At 45.8% G+C, this 22,814-nt stretch overlaps 1 protein-coding gene across 1 annotated transcript in view; it reads left to right on the forward strand.

Annotated features, from left to right (window-relative positions):
- The first annotated feature begins 1,624 nt into the window (after positions 1–1,624).
- The window catches only part of LOC118829117 (dual oxidase 1-like), a 56,083-nt gene continuing 34,893 nt past the window's right edge, over positions 1,625–22,814 (forward strand). Inside the window, exons 1-15 of the mRNA XM_036736072.1 lie at positions 1,625–1,682; positions 7,543–7,626; positions 8,151–8,315; positions 10,159–10,346; positions 10,632–10,833; positions 11,020–11,186; positions 13,303–13,363; positions 13,507–13,603; positions 13,976–14,066; positions 15,710–15,812; positions 16,012–16,184; positions 16,530–16,705; positions 17,037–17,155; positions 18,524–18,661; positions 21,654–21,767. Of these exons, the coding sequence (XP_036591967.1) occupies positions 1,625–1,682; positions 7,543–7,626; positions 8,151–8,315; positions 10,159–10,346; positions 10,632–10,833; positions 11,020–11,186; positions 13,303–13,363; positions 13,507–13,603; positions 13,976–14,066; positions 15,710–15,812; positions 16,012–16,184; positions 16,530–16,705; positions 17,037–17,155; positions 18,524–18,661; positions 21,654–21,767 (1,936 nt within the window). The remainder of the gene's footprint in view (positions 1,683–7,542; positions 7,627–8,150; positions 8,316–10,158; positions 10,347–10,631; positions 10,834–11,019; positions 11,187–13,302; positions 13,364–13,506; positions 13,604–13,975; positions 14,067–15,709; positions 15,813–16,011; positions 16,185–16,529; positions 16,706–17,036; positions 17,156–18,523; positions 18,662–21,653; positions 21,768–22,814) is intronic.

Raw genomic sequence — 22,814 nt, forward strand, 5'->3', positions numbered from 1 at the left:
GTGATCCCTAGACTTTGCCTGACCATCTTACACCGACTCTAACCTTTCTTTTATGAATCTGTGGAGACCCTGGGGAGGGTGACTATCTCCTACTTCAACTCTAATGAAGACCCAGCCCATCATAGAATCTTGAGGGACTGAGTAGCTCGGGATAGGGAGGGCTTCATTTTGAGTACAGGAGGCAGGGATCTTGAAGGGACAATATCTTGGACATGGGCATCTCTATGGGAAGTTTAGCATGTCCTCTCCAGCACACTCCACTGTGCAACAGATAATTCTTCATGGGCCATAGTTATCCTGAGAACAGATTATGGAGGGTGAGTGCCAGGCTGAGGACTATCCTAGAAGCAATTGGGATAATAAAAATAAATGAATAATATTAGGGTCATTAATTATTAATAATGAGATGTTTGGAAGATTATTGAGTGGGGGAGTGTGATGGTCAGTTCTGTGTCTTGGTACTATTGATCTGCCAGCTCTGTGAAAGATAGATTGGAAAGGAGAGAAACTGGCAATCTGGAGGCCAATAAAGTGGTTATTGCAATGGTCCAGGGGAGAGGTGATGAGGAACTGAAGTAGGGTAGGGCCACTATGAGTGGAGACAAGGGAACTGACATGAAGGATGCTCTCTGTGCAAGTAAAATAGATGAGACTTGGCAATTGATTAAATATGGATATCTGTGGATCAACATTAGAGTGATTAAATCTGGAAGACAATGGAGAGAGAAGTGGGAATGGTGACTGAATCTGTTAACCGGTGTGACTGACCAGATGGAATTAACTGCCTTTGACAGAAATAAGGAAGCTTGGAGAAGGGATTGGTTTTGGGGGGAAATATAATGAGTTCTTGTTTTGGACATAATCAAGTTTGAGATGTCTAAGGGACCTCCAAATGGAAAGGCTATTTATCATTATCACCTTTTTTATTATTATTATTATATTTATTATATTCTTTGTCATCCCTTAAATTTGTATGATGCTATTTAACTTTTCAAAATGATTTCACACTCATTATCATTTGCTCCTCACAGCACCCTTGAGAAGTTGATATGGTAGGCGTTATTTTTATAGATAAGTAAACTGAGGCTCAGATAGAAAAGTGTCTCTTTTAAAGTCACACAACTAATTAATGGCAACAGCTATGACTAGACCTCAAATTCCTTGATTTCCAGTCTTGCTTTCTCTCATTTCTAGTGCCTTCCCTCTGTTGGTTGTTTCTCATGTATCTTGTATGTAGTTGGCACATAGTTGTTTATATACTGTCACCCCCATTAGATTGTGAGCTCCCCAAATGCACATACTCTCTTTTGGCTTTCTTTATATCCTTACCCTTACCACAGTGCACTTAATAAAAGCTTATTGACTGACTGATTACACTAGACCTCACTATGAGGGGAACAGGCCTGGTGTAGGATTTGCCAGTTAATCCCAACTGTAAATGAGATACCTTTTGTCACTTGTTTCATGATGGCTGTGGTAGCTTTATTCCCAACTTCCTTGGAGTCACTCGTATCTGGAAAGCCCTGGAATTGTCTATGTCCTCCCATCTTCTCTGCCACCTTGTCTTTCAAAGGTGCCCAGTGTGGGGTCTTCCAGGACCTTGGCCCTGCTGTAAATCTGCATTATGAGCTGGAAGTTGGCACTGACATGGACACTCCTGGTTGGTCCATGGGGCCATGAAGGTGAGTAGCATACTAAACTGGAGAGAGCATATTTTAAGGAGTTTCCTTTTTTAAAATGTCTTTACATTCATGTCTTTTAATGTCTCACTTTAATGTTTATTTTATTTTTTGACATCATTGTCACTTTTCAATGACTTTCTTCTCCTCCCCACTAGAACCCTCTCTTCTGACAAATAAATACAAACTAGCATATGCCTTATTTCATACCTGTTGTCTATCACCTCTTTACCAAGGTAGGGAGGTACACTTGACCTTCAAGTCTTTGGAAGTAACAGTTGGTCACTGAATGGACCAGAAGTTTGAAATCTTTTAATTTTCTTTTGCTTTATTTTGCTGTGGGCATCATGTAAATTATTCTCCTACTCTGTTCACTTCACTCTATATCAATTTATAAAAGTCTTCCCAATTATTTCTCAATTTCTCACATTTATTATTACTTAGGGCCCAAAAATATTCCATTAAATTCATATTCTAAAATCTGTGCAGCCATTTTCAAATCAACAGACATACACTTTGTTTCCAGCTTTTTTGATGCTACAAAAAGTACTGCTATAAATATTTTTGCACACATGGAACATTTCTTTCTTTCTTTGACATCCTTGGGATATATAAGTAGCAGTAGATAGATAAAAAGGATGTGTATAACTTAGTGGTTTTTTTGGGTATAATTTCAAATTCCTTTCCAGAATGGTTGTACCAATTCACAGTTCTACCAATAGTACATTAGTGTGGCCATCTTTCCACAGCTTCTCCAACATTTATGATCTAGTCATCTTTGTCAATCTGCTGTCTCTTAGGTGAAACTTCAGGGCCATTTTAATGTTCATTTCTCATTATTTTTGATTGGGAACATTTATTCATATGGTTGTGATAGCTTGTATTTCTTCTTTTGATAACTGCCTGTTTATATCCTTTAACTACTTATCCATTAGAGGAATGACTTTTATCCCTATAAATTCTTACAAATCCTAATAGGGACATTATTCAAGACCTCAAAGTTGAAGGTATTCTGGAGTCCCAGGTTCTCATGCCTTTTTAGCCAGCCTGATGATACTTCAATTGCATTGCCTATCTCTTCTCCTTCATCCCTCCTATTCTATTCTTCCTCCATCCTGAAGACTTTGTGTTCTTACCTTCATCTTTTCTTTGCTTCTAGAATTTGATCCTGATTTGAGATAGGACAAGATAGGACAAGAATGACTAGACACAAGTAGGAAGGGGTCTGGGGCTCAAAGTGACCTCAAAACTGAAAGCAAATTAGTGTTAAAAAGTGATTGACAAAAGTTTAACCTACTGGGACATCGTCATGCTACACGCCACCCTGTTTAAATTCATAACTAGTCTTGTTTACTTACTGAAATGTGGAGAATAGAGAGGAGACATATATATATATATATATATATACATATATATATATATATATATATATATACACACACACATATATATACATATATATGAAGAGAGAGAGAGAGAGAGAGAGAGCCAAAAAAATTAAGATAAACTTGGAGCAACTGGAATTGTTTAGCCTAGAAAAAAGACGTCTGAAAGAAGGTTGAATAGTTGTCTTCAAATCTTTGTAGTGTTATTAAACTAAGGATGATAATTGGGTAATTTCCATCTCTACAAACAAAATGAGGAGCAGTAGACATAAATTGCTACAAAAGAGTATTAGGTTAGACAAAAGGGAGAAATTCCTGACTTAAAGGGGTAGGAAAAACTAGAATGGAAGGAAGGTTATTGAATATACTCCAAGAAGTGTTTAAACAAGAGATCAAGAGATTTTGTGTTTTGTTTTTTGTTTTCATCAGAGGTAGAGGGATAGGATTTTGCTGCACATAACTTCATGAAAGCAAGAGTTGAGATCATTCTCTGGCAGCTCCCTCTCCTCCCCTCCTTCTTATCTCATATCACTCATGTGTCTTTCTCACTTTCTCCTCTTTCATTCCTGTCTCACATGAAGAAGAGGCTTTACTTGCCAAGGCCAAACCCTCTACATGTACCCTTGGTCCCACCATCTTTTCCAATAGATTATGCCCTCTATCACTCTCTCTCTGTCTCTCTCTCTCATCTTCAATTTCTCCCTCTCTATTGGCTTCTTCTCTGCCAATTAAACACCTGTCCAAATGTCACCATCTTTTAAAAAGGCCTCATTAGATCTTACTATCACTTCAAGCTATTATCTTACGTCTCTCCTCCCCTTGAGCTAACCTCTTTGAGAAGGCCATCTATACTAGGTATTTCTACTTCCTCTCTTCTCACTCTCTTCCAAACTGTCAGTAGTCCAGCATCTAACCTCATCATCCAACTGTAATTGCCCTCTGCAATGCTTTTGATTGCCAAATGCAATGGCTTTTTCTCAGTTGTCATCCATTTTGACCTTTCTGTAGCATTTGACGCAGTTGATCACCTCCTCCTGTATCCCTGTATATCTTCTACCTAGGTGCTCACTACTCTTTCCTGGCTCTTCCCCACTTGTTTGACCACTCCTTTTCAGTTTTCATTACTAGATCTTCATCCATGTCAAGACCACTAACTGTAGGTGCCCCCTAAGGCTCTACCTGGGCCCTCTTCTCTTCTTTCTGGTCTCATCAACTTCCATGGGCTCTTGATCCTCTCTGTGCAGATGATTCCCATATCTGGCTATCCAGTGTTAGTCTTTCTCCTGAGGTCCAGTCTTGTGTCACCAACTGCCTTTTGGACATCTTGAATTGATTGTACTATAGGCATTTCAAACTCAACATGCTTAAAAACAGAACTCATTATCTTTCCCCCAAAACTCTCCTCTCTGAACTTCCCTATCACTATGGAGGGCACTACCACCCTACCCGATCCAGGCTTGCAACCTCAGTGTCATCCTCACTTCTTTACTCTCACCCCACATCTCCAACCCACTCCCAAACCTTCTTGTTTCTACCTTAACAGCTTCTCACTAATACATCTCTTCTCCCCACTTATAAAGAGGTCCTCATCACCTCTAATTTGGATAATTGGTTTCTCTACCTCAAATCTTTCTCTACTCCATTTCAGCCTTCATTCAGTTGCCAAAGTGATTTCCTGAAATTGTAGGTCTGCCTGTGCTCACCCAACCACTCAATAAGCTCTAGTGATTTAAACCTATTACCTCTAGGATCAAATATAAATCCTCTCTCTCTCTAGGCATTTAATATAATTTAATTATATCAAATATAGAAATAAGAGTAATAAACATATTAATAAACTGTATAAAAATATAAAATTTATATATAAACTATAACAACATTACGGATGAACACACTGATGATATTAATTATTGTTAAATACTTTGATACTGTAAATTTTTAAACATTAATACTACTTAATAATAATTACCCATGTTGATATCAATATCAATAACATTAAATATAAAGGTAATTAAAGCCTTTCACAATCTGGCCCCTTTCTACCTTTCCAGCATTCTTATACTTTCCCCCCTTGCCCCTTTACTCTATGATCCAGATATGCCAGCCTATTTACTGTTCCTTTCACATGAACCTCTGAATCCCTTCTGCCTTTGCACTGACTATCACCATACCTGGAATGCTTTGCTCCTTCACCTGTGCCTCTTGGCTTCCCTGGCACCCTTCACGACTCAGCTTAAATCCCACCTTCATTAGATCTTACTTACCAGGCCTTTCCTGGCTCCCCCACCAGCTGCTTTGCCTTTCCCCTCTGACATCACTTTCTTATCTACTCTGTATGTCTCTTCTCTGCTTACAAATTTGCCTAGTTACTTGCATGTTGTTTCCTCCATTAGAAAGCTCCTCAGAAGCAGGGATTGGTTTTGCCTTTCTTTGTATTCCCAGAATTTAGCACTACACCTGCCTCATAATTAGCCTTTAATAAATACTTATTGACTGACAGACAGACTCCTGGGGTCCCCAGGACTGTAATGCTATCTTTAGCTTCCCTGTTTCTTTCCTTTTTACTTCGTCATCACTGTCTCTATCCCCCTTTTTGACCTTGATTTTCCACTCCATCCCAAGTTTTTTTTCCCTTTCCCTGTTCCTTTGGCTCTGATTTGTCACAACCCTGATCTTTATCCCCAGTCCCTAAATCCTCTGCTCAGTTTTTTTGCTCAAATTCCAATGGGTGAGTCATCTACTGTATTGCTCCAATGTACCGCATGTTTAGTGGGTGTGTGGAAGAGACAGCTGGGGGCGGGGAGGAAGGAGGGGAAAGTGAGGGGGGGAATCATTGGCAAGAGTCAAGGAGCAAACACCTGCTAATAGAGGCTTATTCCTCCCCCCTTTTTCCAGGTAGGTAAGCAGGTGAATTCCACTTCTATAGTGTCATGATTTGGGGTGAGGAGTCTGGCAGAGGGCCAATTATACCTCCTGCTTAGTAGGACCCTTCCCATTCTTTGTCCCAGGCCCTTAAACTCATCGCCTACTGGCCAAGAAACAATCCCTCTCGCCTCCTACCCTCCTCTGTCCCAAGCACCACGTTTTAGAGAGGAGTGTTACAGGGTCATAGAGACAGAAGATCCCGGGGGACAGTAATTTCATGGGAGGTGGGGTGCTCAGTGAAGATTTGGGAGTGAAGTCATCAACATGACCAGTCCAGACCCCAGTCCCTCCCAGGAACTGGGAGAAGAGCCAGGGCAAGAAAAATACCATGGTCTCTCTGACCCCCACCCCTGCCCTGGGCCAGATCTGTGAGAGCCAACCCTCACCCCGCCTGATGACACCCCTATGAGGAGGTTGATGTTATAATGAGGTGACATTTCCTCTCTCACCTTGGGGTGGAGCTGGGATCTTCCCTGTGAGATTACTTTTTATGATCTTTTATTTCTATTTTGAATTGAAACATGAAATAAATTGAGCATGTCCATATATGTTGAATAGAAAAAGAGGATTGATTATACATGAAATTCTATGGACAGCTTACTTCTCTTTTTAAGTATAAAATCAGTTCAATCTGTAGCTTTCTAATATTGCTTTTTTGGGAGCATGAGATTGTTTTTAGACTGTTACAACCTGTACTGTTATGTGTTGGATATTTCTCAATGCCCCCTTCTCTGTCCCTCAGCCCTTAGACAGCTCCCTATGTCTCCTCTTTTCCTATGTTCATCTTCCCTACATCTTTCCTCCCCTCTCTTATCCTCTCATCACCACTGCTCCAGGCAGGCTTCTCTGTAACCTGGTTTTCCCTTTTCGGTTAACCGTTCCTCTCCATCTGACTTTTAGGGATTCCTTGCCAGAACTCTCCCTAGGCACCCAGCACACCTCAAACAGGTGTTGATTTGGATATCTCTCTAGGCCAGGGGTTCTTAACCTGGGATCTTTGAACTTTAAAAAAAAATCCTGATTACTGTATTTCAATAGAATTAGTCCTCTTTGTAATCCAATGTATTTTATTTTATGCATTTAGCAACATTATAGAAGCTGCTTGATGGGGGCACTTGGATAAAGCTCTAGTCCTCAAGGAAGATCTTGAGCTCAAATCTGGCCTTAGAAACTTACTAGCTCTGTAACCCTAAGTCAGTCCCCTAACCTCTGTGTGCCTCAACTTCCTCATTTGTAGAATGAGGATAATAATAGCAGCTACCTCTCAGGACTGTTATGAGGATATAATGAGATAATATCTGTAAATTTCTCTGTAAATCTTAGAGCACTATATAGACGCTAGCAATTGGAAGGTATCCATACCCACCAAAGGGGTCCGAGACACAAAAAAGGTTAAGGATGCCCAATGTAGGCCTTATCTCTTCTGTATACTTTTCCATCAACCAACAACTCTCCATGGGGTCCCCTGCTTGGATTACAGTGCCCAGCTCCTACTTGCTTTTGCTCTCCTCTCCCAAACAGACTCCCCCCACTACATGCTCTCCATCTTGCAGGTGCCCCGAGCTCCATTTCTTGGGAAGTACAACGATTCGACGGCTGGTACAACAATCTTGCAGAACACAGATGGGGCAGCAAGGGTAGGTGGGAAGTAGACTGAGATGGGTTCTCCCGGGCCAAGGCGGATCAGAATGAAGTAGAGGGTTATTCCTTGAATTAAAAATTAAATAAATAAAAATAAAAAGAATGAAGTAGAGGGATTTATGAGACCGGAAGGGGAGAGTGGAATGAGTAGGAAGAATTGGGAGGGGTGAGAAAGGGGAGATGAAGATTGCAGAGGGCAATAGGGAAGAAAGAACAGAGACAGGGGAACCCTTCCTCCAGCGGCAGCTTGGGATACTGGGGTCAAGAAGACCTGGATTCAAATCCTAACTGACACTAACTAGCTCTGTGGCCCTGGGCAAGTTACTTAACTGCTCTTTGCCTCAGTTTCCTCTTCTGTAAAATGGGAGAGTTGGCTTTGATGGCCTCTAAGGCACCTCTCAGGCCCGTATCTCAGGATCCCATCAATACCTATCTGTCTAGCAGAGGAGGCCTTGGGAAGGGTTCTGGGCAAAGGACAGACTTGGTCACTCAGCCAACCGGGTTCTCTTTATCTTCCCAGGCTCCCGGCTACGGCGTCTGGTACCTGCCACTTATGCGGATGGTGTGTTCCGGCCCTTGGACGAACCGCACCTGCCCAATCCTCGCAATCTCAGCAACGCCGCGATGCGGGGTGCGGCAGGGCAGCCCTCCTTCCGCAATCGAACGGTGCTAGGGGTCTTCTTTGGTGAGAGTCGGGAGCAAGTGAGGGAGGAGGGTTAAAAGGGAGCAGCGGTAAGGTTGAGAGGTAGGAAGGCTGCAGATGGGGGGAAGAGAATGGAAGAAGGAGATTGTTGACCTAAGGAGGTTTCTAGGAGGTGGAAGGAGATAAGAAGGGAAGCAGATGAATTCAGAATTGGCTGGAGGATGGGGTGGGTGCATGGGGGAAGGGTGGAAAAGAAATCAGGTCATCAAATCTCCACCCCGACCGGGAACTGCAGATTCATGTGGGCGCAGGTGGGAACACTTGGGAGGCCCTCCCATGTGATTTAGCTAAAAGGCTGGAAAGGGAAAGTTTTTCATTCAGAAATTAAAGGTCCGGATGGTCCTGCACAGCGGGGGCTCTTTAGGGCCAGGTCAGAGATTGTGACCATCTAAGAAAACTTAGGAAAAGTTTCCAACAGAAGAGAGGGACTTAATAAATGCTTATTAGACTGACTGTATCTCTCTCCGTAAAATGAAGGGGTCAGAGTTGAGGGGCAGCTAGGTGGCCCAGTGGACAGCTCTGGACTTGGAGTCAGGAAGACCTGAGTTTGAATTTTGCTTCAGACACTTAGTGTAGATATGTGACCCTGGCCAAGTTGCTTCTCTTTTCTCAGCCTCAGTTTCCATTATCTGTAAAAGGAGGTTGCACTTGGCCTCCTTCTAACTAAATCTGTGATCCTGTGACTAGATACTATATTCGAATCTATGGCTCTATGACTTAACAGATTTAATTTAATTCTTTTCAATATTTATGAAGCACCTGCTACTTGGAAGTTGTTGTTCAGTCATTTCAGTCATGTCCAACCCTGTCCCCACCCCCCCATTGGGGGTTTTCTTGGCAAAGATACAGGAATGGTTTGCCATTTCCCTTCCCCAGCTCATTTTACAGATGAGGAAACTGAGGCAAGCAGGGTTAAGTGACTTGCCCAGGGTCACACAACTAATAAGTGTCTGAGTTCAGATTTGAACTCAGGAAGATGAGTCTTCCTGCCGCCAGGCCCGGCACTCTATCCACTAGGCTACCTAGCTGCCCATACTAAGTGCAAGACATTGTGTTAAATAAGAAGGATATAAATCAACAGCCTAATTTTTAAATAGAGGAGACTGAGGTCCAGGTTCTGAGCCCCAGCCTGCAGGAAGACAAAGAGCCTGCCCTGCTGCCCAGCTCTGCCAGGTTTTTGTTCATGTGCTCTATGAGGGAGGCTGCCCTGCTCTCTTCACCCATCTGCATTGCCACTGAGGTTGGGCAGGCCCTTCCTGGGCAAGCTCCCAGCTGGCATGTTGGAACCCATGTTGCCACCCCACCTGTCTGGGCACACTCACTGGGCACCTCCCTGGTTGCCAAGGAGAGAATCAAACTGGGAATGACAACAGCATGGACATCGGGGCTTGGCTCACATATTAGGCCTCAGGGCAGAGGAGGTGGGGGCATGGACTAAAGACCACCTGTCTTGGGGAAGTGAGTTTTCAGAAGCTCTAAGAAAAAGCTTGGTAGAATAATAGCTGACACCTAGAGAGTACTTTAAAGTTGGCAAATATGCCATCTCATTTGATCCTCCAAACAACTTCATGAGGTAGGTGCTACCATTTTACACATAAGGAAACTGAGGCTCAGAGAGGTTAACTTACTTGTCCAGTGTCACACAGTAAATATTTGGGATGGGAATTGAACCTACATCCTTCTGAATTCAAAAAGTGTTCTATCCACTATAACAAGATGTCCCTGTGTGGGGCCCAAGTGTATAGGCTATCAACCGGGAAAGCCTTTACTCTTCTTCCTTATACCTTGGCTGACTGCCCCTCCCCAATCCTTCCTTGCCTCCCAGGGTACCATGTACTCTCAGATATGGTCAGTGTGGAGCGGACAGGCTGTCCTACTGAGTTCTTGAATATCCGTGTCCCAGCTGGGGACCCAGTGTTTGACCCCAGTAACAAGGGGGATGTGGTGCTCCCGTTCCAGAGAAGCCAGTGGGACCCAGACACTGGACAGAGTCCAAGCAACCCCCGGGACCAGGTGAGATGAAAGGAGGGGATGAACTTGGAACTAAGCAGGAGGGGGTTGGGAGCAGCTATCACCAATACTCTTTTTTCCCCAGTGGAGGTCCAGTCAGTCTCTGAAGCCCATCAGCCTACTGTAATAATGATGGGGAGGGGATTATCATTGGATCTCTCCTGTTGGGGGTGGGGAGGGGCAATTCCTCAGGCTCAGAGACTATGGTGTCCGCAGGTGGGTACTTTTCTCATTGGCTACTACCAGCCAATGCCTCACCTCCCCTTACATCTGTCACTCTCTCCATAGACGAATGAGGTGACCGGCTGGCTAGACGGCAGTGCCATCTATGGTTCTTCTCACTCCTGGAGTGATGCATTGAGGAGCTTCTCTGGTGGGGAGCTGGCATCAGGGCCAGACCCTGCTTTCCCCAGGGACACTCATGGATCCTTCCTCATGTGGACAGCACCAGACCCTTCCACTGGGCAGCGTGGCCCCCAAGGGCTATATGGTGAGGTTTCCAGGTATCTGGAGGGGCAAGGCAGACAGAAAAAGGTTTAAAGGAAGGGTAGGTTAGTGACTGACTGTGGATCCATTTGAATCTTGGGATTAGTGAGGGTTGGGGAGAGTTAAGTGGGAGTTGGAGATCAGCACCTCGGTTAATAAAATCACCTTCCTCCCCTCCTATTGGTTGTAGCCTTTGGGGCCGAGAGAGGGAACCAAAACCCATTTCTACAGGCGCTGGGTCTCCTCTGGTTCCGATACCACAACCTGTGGGCTCAGAGGCTGGCCCGGGAGCACCCGACCTGGGGAGACGAGGAGCTGTTCCAGCATGCCCGAAAGAGGGTCATCGCCACCTACCAGGTCAGCCCAGGGGCCACACGACTGTGGTGGGTGTAGTGGAAAGAACACTGGTTTGGGGATTCTGAGAACTGACATCCAAGGAGTGGAGCTCTGATGAGAAAGCAGTGCCTTACCACATGGGAGACAGCCTTTGTAAAGGCAGGGAGGCTCCTAGCTGGCCGTATAACTTCAGGTTACCTTCTCTTCAGGCCTAAATTTCCCCACCTATAAAATGAGGTGGGAAGGGGTGGGAGATGAGATGCAGCTTTAAGATTCTGGGACGCAGAAATCCACCGCTACCTCAGAAAGCATAAGAATACTTCTTAGAGTAGATACATGGAGTGGCACAGTGGATAGAATAGAGGACTAACTCTGGAGTCAGGAGGACCTGAGTTCAAATCCTGCCTCAGATACTTCCTAGCTGTGTGACCCTGGACAAGTCACCTGACTCTGATTGCCTCCAAAAAGAAAAATAGAGTAAGCACACATCCAATCCCATCCTAGTCGAGTCCTACTCTGAAGGAGTATGAAAATATCCCTTATCTTCCACAGTAAACCTACCTTCTTCTGCACTTCCCTGTTTCTGTTGAGAACACTGCCATCCTTCTAGGCACCCAGGTTCAACAACTCATAGTCATCCTTGACTCTTCCCTCTCACGAACCCCTCATCGTCAATCAGTTGCCAAGTCTTGTCCATTCTAACTGAACAGCATGCTGCCTCATATCTGCCCCTTCTCTCCATCATGTGGCCAGTGAACTAGTCTGTGCCCTTACCCCCTCTTGCTTAGATTTTTTACAGTAGCCTCCTCATTTATCTCCCTGTTTCTAGTCTCTCCTTTTGCCAATTCATTCTCCACCAACTGCCAAATAATCTTCCTAAAGCGCAGATCTGACCATGCTCAAGCATCCTCACTGGCTCCCTCATGTCTCTAGCATAAAATACAATGCCCTCAGTTTGTCATTTAAAGCCCTAAACCATCTGGCTCTAGCTTACTTTCCAAGCAGATTTCACAGTTATTCTCCTCTGTGCTAGCCAAGTGGGCCTACTTGCAATTCCCCAAATTTAGCATTCCATCTGCTACCTCTTTGCCTTTACAAAGACTGTCTCCCAGGTGGTAAGGCACTCCTTTCTCTTCTCTGCCTTTGAGAGTCCTCAGCTTCCTTTAAGGCTTAGCTTAGGAGCCACCTTCTGTGGGAAGACTTTCCTGACCTCCGAGAAGCTGCTAGGAGGTGCGGTAGATAGATTATTGGACCTGGAGTCAGAAGGACTTGGGTTCAGGTCTGGCCTCAAACACTAGCAGTGTGACCCTGAGCAAGTCACTTAACCTCTGTAACTGTTAAATGAGAATATGAATAGCAGTTACCTCCTGGGGTTGGGAACATCAAATGAGATATTTCTAAAGTGTCTGGCACGCAGTAGGAAGCTTGTGGTTCAATTGTGACCCTGTTTGGGGTTTTCTTGGGAAAAATACTGGAGTGGTTTGTGGTTCCTTCTCCAGCTCATTTTACAGATGAGGAAACTGAGGCAAACAGGGTGAAGTGACTTGGGGGGCTATATTAGAGCCTAACCCCAAAGAGAACAGGTTATAACCAAAGGTAGGAGGCAGGAACAACCCTTCCTAGGGACTCCTCTACTCTACAGACAAGGATCCCTCAAAGGTTCCCCCAAATAATGCCCCACTCCTTTCTTTGTCCCGCTTTCTATCCGGGTTCTCCTCTCTAGTCCTCCTCCCCCCCCATTCTCCCCTCCTCCTGCCAGACAGGTAATGGGCTCAGGGATCCATACTGAGACTTTTTTTTTTGGCCATTGTAGAAAATTGTTTTGTTTGCCTATGAATAGTTGTTACTAGGGTTCGGTGTTTTTGTTTTCGTTCTTTCCAACTGGGCAATTTGGAGGGAGAAAAAAAATCTATTTTCACTCATCAAAAAAAATTTTCTTTTAAAGAAACAAAGTACTTGATACAATTTAATAAGCACTTAATTAGCAATTTAAATTTACCCAAGCAATTTAACAAGCATTTACTGTATGCAAAACATTGTTCTAAGAGCTGGGAATGCAGAGGCAAAAAATGAAAACCAATTTCACTCCTCTCTCCAGTCCCCATAAATCCCTCTCTTGTCTTTCTCCTTCCTGCAGAACATTGTTCTGTATGAGTGGCTGCCCAGTTTCCTACAAAAGAAGACCCCAGAATATAAAGGTGAGATGAAACAGGGAGAGGTTAACATCCAGTAAGCACTAGGGAGTGAGCATGAACTGAGACTGAATCTGGCTTGGGGGATGGGCAATGCCTGGGGGGAATCATGAGCCCAGTACCATATTGCCTTCCCCTCCCTTATCCAGGGTATCGATCGTTTCTGGATCCCAGCATCTCCCCTGAGTTCCTGGCAGCCTCCAAGCAACTCTTCTCCACTATGGTGCCCCCTGGTGTCTACATGAGGTGAGGGGAAAGGCTGGGATGGGAGGGGCTTACGATGAAGAGGGAGTCAGTCAACAAGCGTTTATTAAACGCCTGCTGTGTACTGAGTGCTGTGGTTACAAAGAAAGGGGGAAAGGTGGAGAAAGGGCAGAGCGAGGAGAAAAGGGAGAGCAGTATCCTCTTTGGAACTCAGTTCTGCAATTCTCAGTTTCTGGTACCTCTACTTCTTCAAAGAAACTGTGACTACAGATTGCAGTTTGAGGGTGGCAGTTGTGGGAAGATCCCTGGGGAGAGGTTTCTTCAGGATGAGAGTTATCCTTTATAATGCTCCAAAGAAGCAAGAACTGGAGGACCCCTGTGGTAAAAACATCACTCCTCCTACCCCTGCTTTAGAAACTCCAGCTGCCATTTTCAGGAGGTCACCAGTGGGAAGTCAGGAGTCTTCCCAGCTCTCAGGGTCTGCAACAGCTACTGGAATCGAGAGGTAAAGCAATATTATGGCTGGGGAGATGAGCGGGTGTTGAGGGGAAGGTATCATTTGGGGTGGCAGCATTGGGGAAAGCTATTGGAAGATGAAGAGGCTGGTGGCTAATAGGCCATGAAAAAAAAAGGAAGGCAGTCTAGAATGACCCCAGCCCAACTCCATTCCACTGAGAAATCCAGGTGGGTGGGATTAGCCTTTCCCAAATTCCCAATGTTCCTTGATGATGTTGTCGCCATTGCTGGTCTCTCAGAGTTGGTTGTTCTCTAAGAGGACCAGTGACATCACTGGATTCCTGTAGAGCCAATTTGAGAACACGGCCCCTCTTCAGCATCCTTATTCTTGACCGCTCCAAAATTCTTTTTATTGGCTAGGCCTGTAGTGAGTCACCATTGAGTCTCTCTACCAATACAAGGTAGCACTTCTCTGCAACTCAGGGTCTCAGAGAGTTGCCTTGGACACTAAGAAGTTTAAGTGACTTGTCTAGAGTCACACAGCCAACATGTGGCAAAGGTGGGACTGGAACCCAATTCTTCTGGACTCCAAAGCCAGCTCTCTATTTGCCACCTCAGGCTGCCTTTCTTTTCACAACTTAATGAGATTTTTTTTGAGGCAATTGGGGTTAAGTGACTCATCCAGGGTCACACAGTTAGTAAGTGCCTGAGGGCAGATTTAAACTCAAGTCCCCTTGACTCCGGGGTTGGTGCACTATCCACTGTACCACCCAGCCGCCCACAAATAGTGGGATTCTGAACCCTGAACTTCTAAATCCAGTGTTTCTCCCCTGCCCTTCCCTATTCCCTGTGCCATTCTGTGCCTCAGTGTTTCCTTGCTTTTCTGCCCCTTCAGTGGTACCCAAGGAGGAGACAAACCATAGGATCGTAGACCTAGATTTAGTGCTAGAAGGGACCAATCCCTTCACTTTACAACTGATTAAACCGAGACCTTGCCCAAATTTACACAGACAAATATCAGAGGCAGAATTTGAACCCAGGTCTTCTGACTCTAGATGAACCCAATACTCATTCCTTAGGTGGCCCAGAGTGGCCTTCTGCCCTGGCATCTATCCATCCAAAAGATATAATTTTTACATGTATCATCCCATCCCATGTGTTTCTCATCCCAGTGACCTAGGGAGATTTATTTAGCCAGTGTTTTGGGATGAGGAAACTGAGGCTAAAAGAGGCCAAGGAACTTGCCCCAGGTCATTCAGTCACTGGCAGACCCAGAATTAGACCCTCGGTCTTCTGGCCCTCGTCACTACACTGTATGGCCCCCAAGCACAAAGTTTAGAGGACATTCAGCATACACACATTCCCTTATTTTGATATCTCTACCTGATGCTCAACAGCCCTGGCTTCTGGCCAGGTGTTGCAAATCCTGGCTGTGAAAAGAGCTTTCAGGGAAGGGCTGGCTTGTCAGCTTGGAACAGGAAGGAGTTCAAAGGAAACCTCTGAAAGAAGGGCTGTCTTTTATGGAAGAGCTGATGCCTGGAGTGGAGTGGGACCTCCCTTCTCCAAAGAACTCGCCAGGGGCAGGAGGAATTTTCTCTTCCTAGGCAGGGTATGGAACAACAGGGACAGGTAGTAAGATGGCATATGGTCCCATCATCTACTCCCCTTCTTTGCTCTCCCCACCCCTCCCAGAACCCAAACCTGCATAGTGCCCGAGGAGTGGATGCACTGCTTCTGGGCATGGCCTCCCAGATTGCTGAGAGAGAGGATCATGTGGTAGTGGAGGATATGAGAGGTGAGTTGGTTTCTCTTAGGGCTATGCCTTTATCCTTCTTCCCCTTGCCAGTCATCTTGACCTGTGTCTTGCCACTGGACTGTGATGGCTTGGGAGGAGAGAGTGAGGCTGATGGCTTTGCACAGCTCTGTCTCACTTAAGTCCAGTTCACTAGCAAGTCAAGTGTGGGGTTTGATCTGAGGAACCATCTCATTTTCAGATTTCTGGCCAGGGCCACTGAAATTCTCTCGTACTGACTACTCAGCGAGCTGGCTACAACGAGGACGAGACCTGGGACTGCCCTCTTACAACCAGGCTAGGGTAGCCCTGGGATTAACCCCAGTCACCCGGTGGGAAGACATCAACCCTGAACTTTCCCAGAGGAATGGCATTGTGAGGATGAAGTGGAGGTTGGGGAGGAAAAAAAGGGTGTGGGATGAGCAAGAGAGGGGTCAGGAGACCCAGTGAGGTGGGGAGGCGCTAGGAGAAGGGGCATCTTTAGGAAGTTCTATCTATCCGATTCTTTTCCAGTGCTACACAGTAGGATTCCCAGGCAGCCAGAGTGCTCTACCCTGGGCCATACAAGGTCCTGTTTCTCCAAATACAGTGGGCTTCCTCTTCCTTGGCCTGGGACCCTGGGAGAATGGTTGAGTGTGTCAGAAGCTTTGGTATCACCTTTTTCCACTTAGGGCCAATATTCTGATGTCCCACTCACTTTTGTATCCAATATGGCCCCAGGTCCTGGAGGCAACGGCATCCATGTACCACCATGACCTGTCCCGGCTAGAGCTGCTTGCTGGGGGGTTGCTGGAGTGCCGGGGGGATCCTGGGCCCCTCTTCACTGCCATCATCCTTGATCAGTTTATGCGGCTTCGAGATGGAGACCGATACTGGTTTGAAAACACTAGGAATGGGTGAGGTTTGGCCTGAAACTCCACTCCCCAACCTTGGTCCTGAGTGTGGGCACTCGCTCCCTTTCTTTGACACCCATCTCTAGATGGGGCCTCAGACCCTACCTCATACCAGGCCCTTATCCCTACTGTGAGTCCCAGATGCTCTCCCCCTTGGAACTCCCACCTTGAACCCTGGTCACCAGCTTTATTGTGTTTCTTTCCTTTCTCCTACTTTTTCCACTCTCCCATCTAATCTCCTACCCCCTTCCCACTTTTGTTCTTGGATTCTGAAGGTATTGTCAGTCTCCCTTCCTCTTCTTCAATCCTGATTCAACATTTCTCTCTCTACCAGTTTGTTCTCCAAGGAAGAGGTGGCCAAGATACGAAACACCTCCTTCCGTGATGTCTTGGTTGATGTTACCAGTGTGGGCCTGGGTGCCCTGCAGCCCAAAGTCTTTATCTGGAAAGAGGGTATGTGAATACTGGGAGAGGGTAAGGGGCTTATGGAGAAGGGCCAGGGGGATGAGCTGGGATGGGATTCTGTCCCTCTTACTTTGTTCCCCCTTCCAGTAGGTTTGATTCAGTGAAGCTTGAGACTGAAAGATGGAAATAGGAGAAATATTGGTCCCGCCCTTGGCAGGGCCAGTTCAGTGGTACAGTCAAAAGGGCATGGGCTCCAAAAGATCTGAGTTCAAATCCTGCCTCTTACACTTAACTACCTGCGTAACTTTTGTTCATGTCACTGAGTCTCAGTTTCCTCCCTGGGTGTCCATTTCCTCTACAAAAGAAGGAAGCTGGACTAGTTGGCTTCATGGGCCCTTCCAGTTTTAGAGCAATAATCATAGGCTTCTTCCTAGCTCACCTGGGGAAAGGAGGCAGTATCCACGGAGGGTTGCCCCCTTAGAGGATAAGATTAGATTCAGAGGTACCTGATTAAGCTAGAAACCAAAATGGGACTTAGAAGTGTCAAAGGCAGGGAGAGAAAGCCAGTCACACAACTACAGCCAGTGAAGATGTGTGCGCACATGTGTGAAAATGTCTGGATCAGTTTGGCTCTCAACTAAAGTTAGAGTGAGTGATCTGGCCCTCTCTGATAAAATCAGGAAAAGGGTTCTCTTCTGCCTCTCTTCCTGCCCAGGACCCTGCTTGCTTTGTGTTCCTGATCCCTCAAACCTGCTTTTCCTAGACTCTCATATGGACAACTGCCCTTACTCCATGGGGCTCCCCTTACGTCTTTCCCAAACTCTATTGGCTGGGCAGTTCTTGTAAAGAAAGCTCAAGGAACAGCGTTCTTTTACCTCTGGAATCCTAGGAAAGAGGCCAAAGTACAGCACAATGGAAAAAGCACTAGATTTGGAGTCAGATGGTGTATGTGGTGGGGTCTGAGTAGGGATGTGCTGGTAAATGTTTAACAACCAGCTCTTCAGAAAGGGGGCAGGGGAACTGTATGTGCAACACATTTTTAAATTTAATCTGCATTATTAACATTCTGTCTACCATTTTTGTAAGTTTAGACAATCAACAAAACAACAAATAAAGCCCTGATTTGTAGCATTTGCTGATTTTGGAGGTGTAAATGCTCACCCCAGAAATTTAACAATCAATTCTTTGAAGCCAGTTCAAGCCAGCTCCAGCACACGTCTGGTTCTAATCCCAGCTCTGCCACTGTGTGATCTTGGGGCAAGTCACTCCCGAGCCTCCCTTTTCTCACCTGTAAAGTGAAGGGAGTGGGACTAAGTGACCTTTCAGTTCCCTTCCTTCTCTGAATCTGTAATCCTATAATCTGACTGTGGTTAACTCTTCTGCTGGGTCCTGACACTCGCCCCTCTATCCTGCCAGGAGACCCCTGCCCACAACCTCAGCAGATCACAACTGAAGACTTGCCCAGCTGCGTACCCCTGGTGGTGCTCGACTATTTCAAAGGCAGTGGCTTTGGATTCGGTATCACAATTGGGGCCCTCTGCTGCTTCCCATTGGGTAAGGAGGCTCTGGTCTGGGAAGCACAGCTCTGGATGGGGACTCAGGAGGGGTTACTGTGGACAAGAGACAGTTCCAACTGGTGAGGAATGCTCAATGGACAGTCCCCTCCTTTCTCCTGGGAAGAGGAAGGAGATAGCAAATGGAAACATAAGTGGAAAAAGGGAGCTGAGAGTATTTGAGATCTACAGAAACATTTGAGGAGGGGTGCCCCGTCTCAGAATACCACCTCCCCTTCCAAATATACCCCCATTCCCAAATCTGTTGGAATTTACTTCCTAAGCACCATGGGAAGCAAGTGTTCTGGGTTTATTCTCATTCTCCCTCTGCAAGCATGGCCCATCAAGTCTCCCCTTATCCCCTTTGAGGCCCGTGTTCTCTCTCTTGCCGTGCATATCCCCCTCCCCAAGAACTACCTAAGTCCAAAGATTCTCATCTGACATTGCTTCATAGGTAGGGAGTTGAAACAGGGCATGGCCTAGGGTGGGGCACAGAAGTCAGATGTTCCCCTAGCTCCTCCAGACAAGTCCAGCTACACATTCCTGGTGCTATAGGTTTTCCCATTCTTTAACCACAGTGCAGCTAGGGTACTGGATGTTCTCCAGTCTCCCCATGGTTGGGCATGTTAGAGACTGAGGAACAAAGTGAGAGGTGGGGAGGGGTAATGGAAATAAAGCATTTTCACCTACACTATTTTGTTAGATGCTCGTCACACACCAGACAGGCTCCATTTTAAGGATGAGAAAACTGAGGTTCAGAGAATCTATTGACTTCTCCATGTTCACCTGGCTAGTGAGTAGGAAAGCCAGATTTTTTTTTAAACCCAAATATTTCTGACTCAGTCCTCTTCTCTTTTCACTATACCGTGTAGTATTGAAGGAGGCTGGATAGACCAGAAGTTATAGGGCCTGAGTTCTAAACCTACACACACACACACACACACACACACACACCTTGGATCACTTTTCTAAGTCTCATTTAGCATCTATAAAATGAGAAAAGTGGAATAGATGGCTTCTCAGCCCCCTTTCAGTTCTGTTCTTCCCCAACTGTGTCTAGGGCAGGGGTGGGGAACCTATGGCCTCGAGGCCGCATGTGGCCTTCTAGGTCCTCAAGTGCAGCCCTTTGACTGAATCCGAACTTCACAGAACAAATCCCCTTAACAGAAGGATTTGTTCTGTAAAACTTGGACTCAGTCAGTGGGCTGCACTTGAGGACCTAGAGGGCCACATGCGGCCTCGAGGCTGTAGGTTTCCCGTCCCTGGTCTAGGGGCTGGAGATAGATTGAGTCTCCAGGGAGACCACAGCGCCCAAAGGACCATAGCTGATGCCCCCTTTCGCTCAAGAGGATAGAATTAATCTCATTTGCTGCCTTTGTTTCCACACTCTAATTGATACATGAAGGCCTCCCTCACTTAACTGGTAACTAAAATTCAAACTCATTTCCTACCCACCTACGCTCCCCCCTGATTAGACCTGGGAGAGAACCAGGATGACATTTCTTCATCTAAGCTCTAGCTTATCCCAGTTATTAATCTGCCCCTCAAGATGTAACACTGATGGCTCCTGCCCCCTCCCTCAACCCCATAGCCAGCTGGCTTTCTGCTCTTCCTCTACACTATGACCTTCCTTCCCCCTCTGACATCACCACCTCACCTTCCCAAGGTAGGCAGCTTCTTGTAGTGGCTTCTTGTAATGGGACGTGGGTTCAGGAAGCCCTAACTTGGAATCTTACCTCAGACACTTATTTGGTATGTGACCTTGGGCAAGTAACTCAATTTCTGTCTGCCTCAGTTACCTCATCTGTGAAATGGGGATAACCATAGTGCCTACCTCACAGAATTGTTGTGAGGGTGAAATGAGATAATAACAGTAAAGTGCCTGGTGAATAGTAAGCACTCTATACATCTTAGCTTATTGGTACTATTATTATTAGGCTCTGAGCTTAGAGTCAAGGAGACCCGAGTTCGAATCTAGCCTCTGCGTGATTTACTATTCGCTTAACCTCTGTCTGTCTCAGTTTCCTCTACTTTAAAATGCGGATAATGATAGCACTCACCTCCCAGGGTCGCTGTGAAGCTCAAATGAGATGTTATGAGCGCAGATCTGACCTTAAACACTTAACTGAGCTGTGTGATCTTGGACAAGTCACACACACCCCCCCCCCCCCCGCTCTGTTTTTTCAAATGTAAAAGAGATAAGAATAGTACCCACCTTTCAGAGTTGTTGTGAAGAGCAAATGATATAATATTAGCAAAGTGCTTAGCAAAATGCCTGGCCCATAGCAAGAATTTAACAAATGCTTGTTTCCTTCCTTCCTTTCAAATGTAAAGCATTTTACAGACCTTAAAATCCTATATAAATATTTTATCATTATTAGTATTAATTATTACTCTGTAGTCCCCACCCCTACCCCTACCCCTTTGTCCCTTGAGCTGCCTTGGGAGGTGGCCATCCTGTTAGAAGCCTTACTCTCATCCCCTTCTCTGGTGAGCTCGTCTGTTGTAAATAGGCATCCGTGGGGATGCGTGTGGAATTCTAGAGTTGGGCTCAGTAGAAGTCGTTTCTGATGGTCCCAGCCTTAAAGGCCAGAGTAGTCTGCAGCCAGGTCAAGTTGGCCTGGGGGAGCTGTGAGGTTTTGTAGAAGGCAAATCCTTATTTTGATCTTCTCTAGAGCCTGGTTCAGAATTAGTTCTATTAAGGGGACAGAACAGCCCAAGGTGGGAAGAGGGCTCCTAGGAGGGCCTGAAAGATCAAGATTGAGCTGAAGGGGTCTCTCTAACAAGGGAAACGAGAACAGGTGAGGGATGAGGCAAAGGCAGTCTGTCCTCTGATCCCTCTTCCCATCCTTGCTTCCAAAAACCTTTCCTATGTCTTGCACCCGCTCCTTTCCTTTAAAATCCCCATTACTTCCCTCCACCAATGGCTTCTCCCCTTCCCCCACCCTTTATGCAACCCCTGAACTCCCTCCTGTCCTTGCCTCTTCCTCCAGTCAGCCTGCTGAGTGCCTGGATTGTTGCTCGACTCCGAAAAAGGAATTTCAAGAGGCTTCAGGTCCAGGAACGACACAGCATCATGTCTGAGAAATTCGTGGAGGGTGTGGAAGGTGGGCCTGGGATTGGCGTGTGGAAGTGGAGGTGGGGGCAGGTAATGGGAGTAGAAGGAAAGAAAACAGGTTGCTCCAAAATCAGAGCTGCAATGCCATCCCCACCAGCCAATCCTCAAGTTGTCCAGAGAAAGAGATGGCAATCCCTTGTTCCTAAGCATTTCCTGCTTATTTTGGGGCAGGAGACCAGGGCTAGAGAACCAAGAGGCCTCTTAGAGGCTATTTGCCTGTCACCCTATATTTATTTCAATTAAATAAGCATTTATTGGGCACCTTCTCTAAACCAACTACTGTACAAGGCCCTGGTGATTCAAAGACAAAAAGAGAAAAAAAGTCCCTGCCTTCAAAGAGCTTACATTCTTCAGTGTTGTAGAGAGCCCTTTTCTGGGGGAGTGCAAACAGAACGATAGTGGTCAGGAAACCTCTTGATGTTAAACCTCTTGCAGAATCAGTAAAACTACCCTCTCAGAACTCCCACCCTGAAAACTCTCCTTCCAATGGTCTGCAATGGTAGAACCCTACAGGGTTTATTGGGTAGTGCAGTAGATAGGGTGCCAGGTCTGGAGTCAGGAAGACTCATCTTCTTGAGTTCAAATCTGGCCTTAGAAGTTTACTCACTGTGTGACTTTGGGCAAGTCACTTCACCCTGTTTGCCTCAGTTTCCTCATCTGTAAAATGAGCTGGAAAAGGAAATGGCAAACCACTCCTCTATCTTTGCCAAGAAAACTCCAAATGGGGTCAAAAGAGTTGGAAACCACTAAAGAACAAACAACAAATCATGTGCCCCCACCTGGACTGAGAAAAGAAAAACCATGATAGAGTGGGAGTGTTGGATTTGAAGTTGGAGGGCCAGGGTTAAAATTCCAACTTGCCATCTCCCGAGTGACCTTGGGCAAGTCACTGTCCTACTGTCCACCTCAGCTTCCTCAACGGTAAAGTGGAGATAATGATAGCACCTACCTCCCAGAGTTGTTGTGAAGATCAAATGAGATGACATTTGTAAAGTCTTTAACCACAGTGCCTAGCATGTGGTAAGCACTGTATAAA

Source organism: Trichosurus vulpecula, chromosome 8 (assembly GCF_011100635.1).
Source record: "Trichosurus vulpecula isolate mTriVul1 chromosome 8, mTriVul1.pri, whole genome shotgun sequence".
Taxonomy (NCBI): domain Eukaryota; kingdom Metazoa; phylum Chordata; class Mammalia; order Diprotodontia; family Phalangeridae; genus Trichosurus; species Trichosurus vulpecula.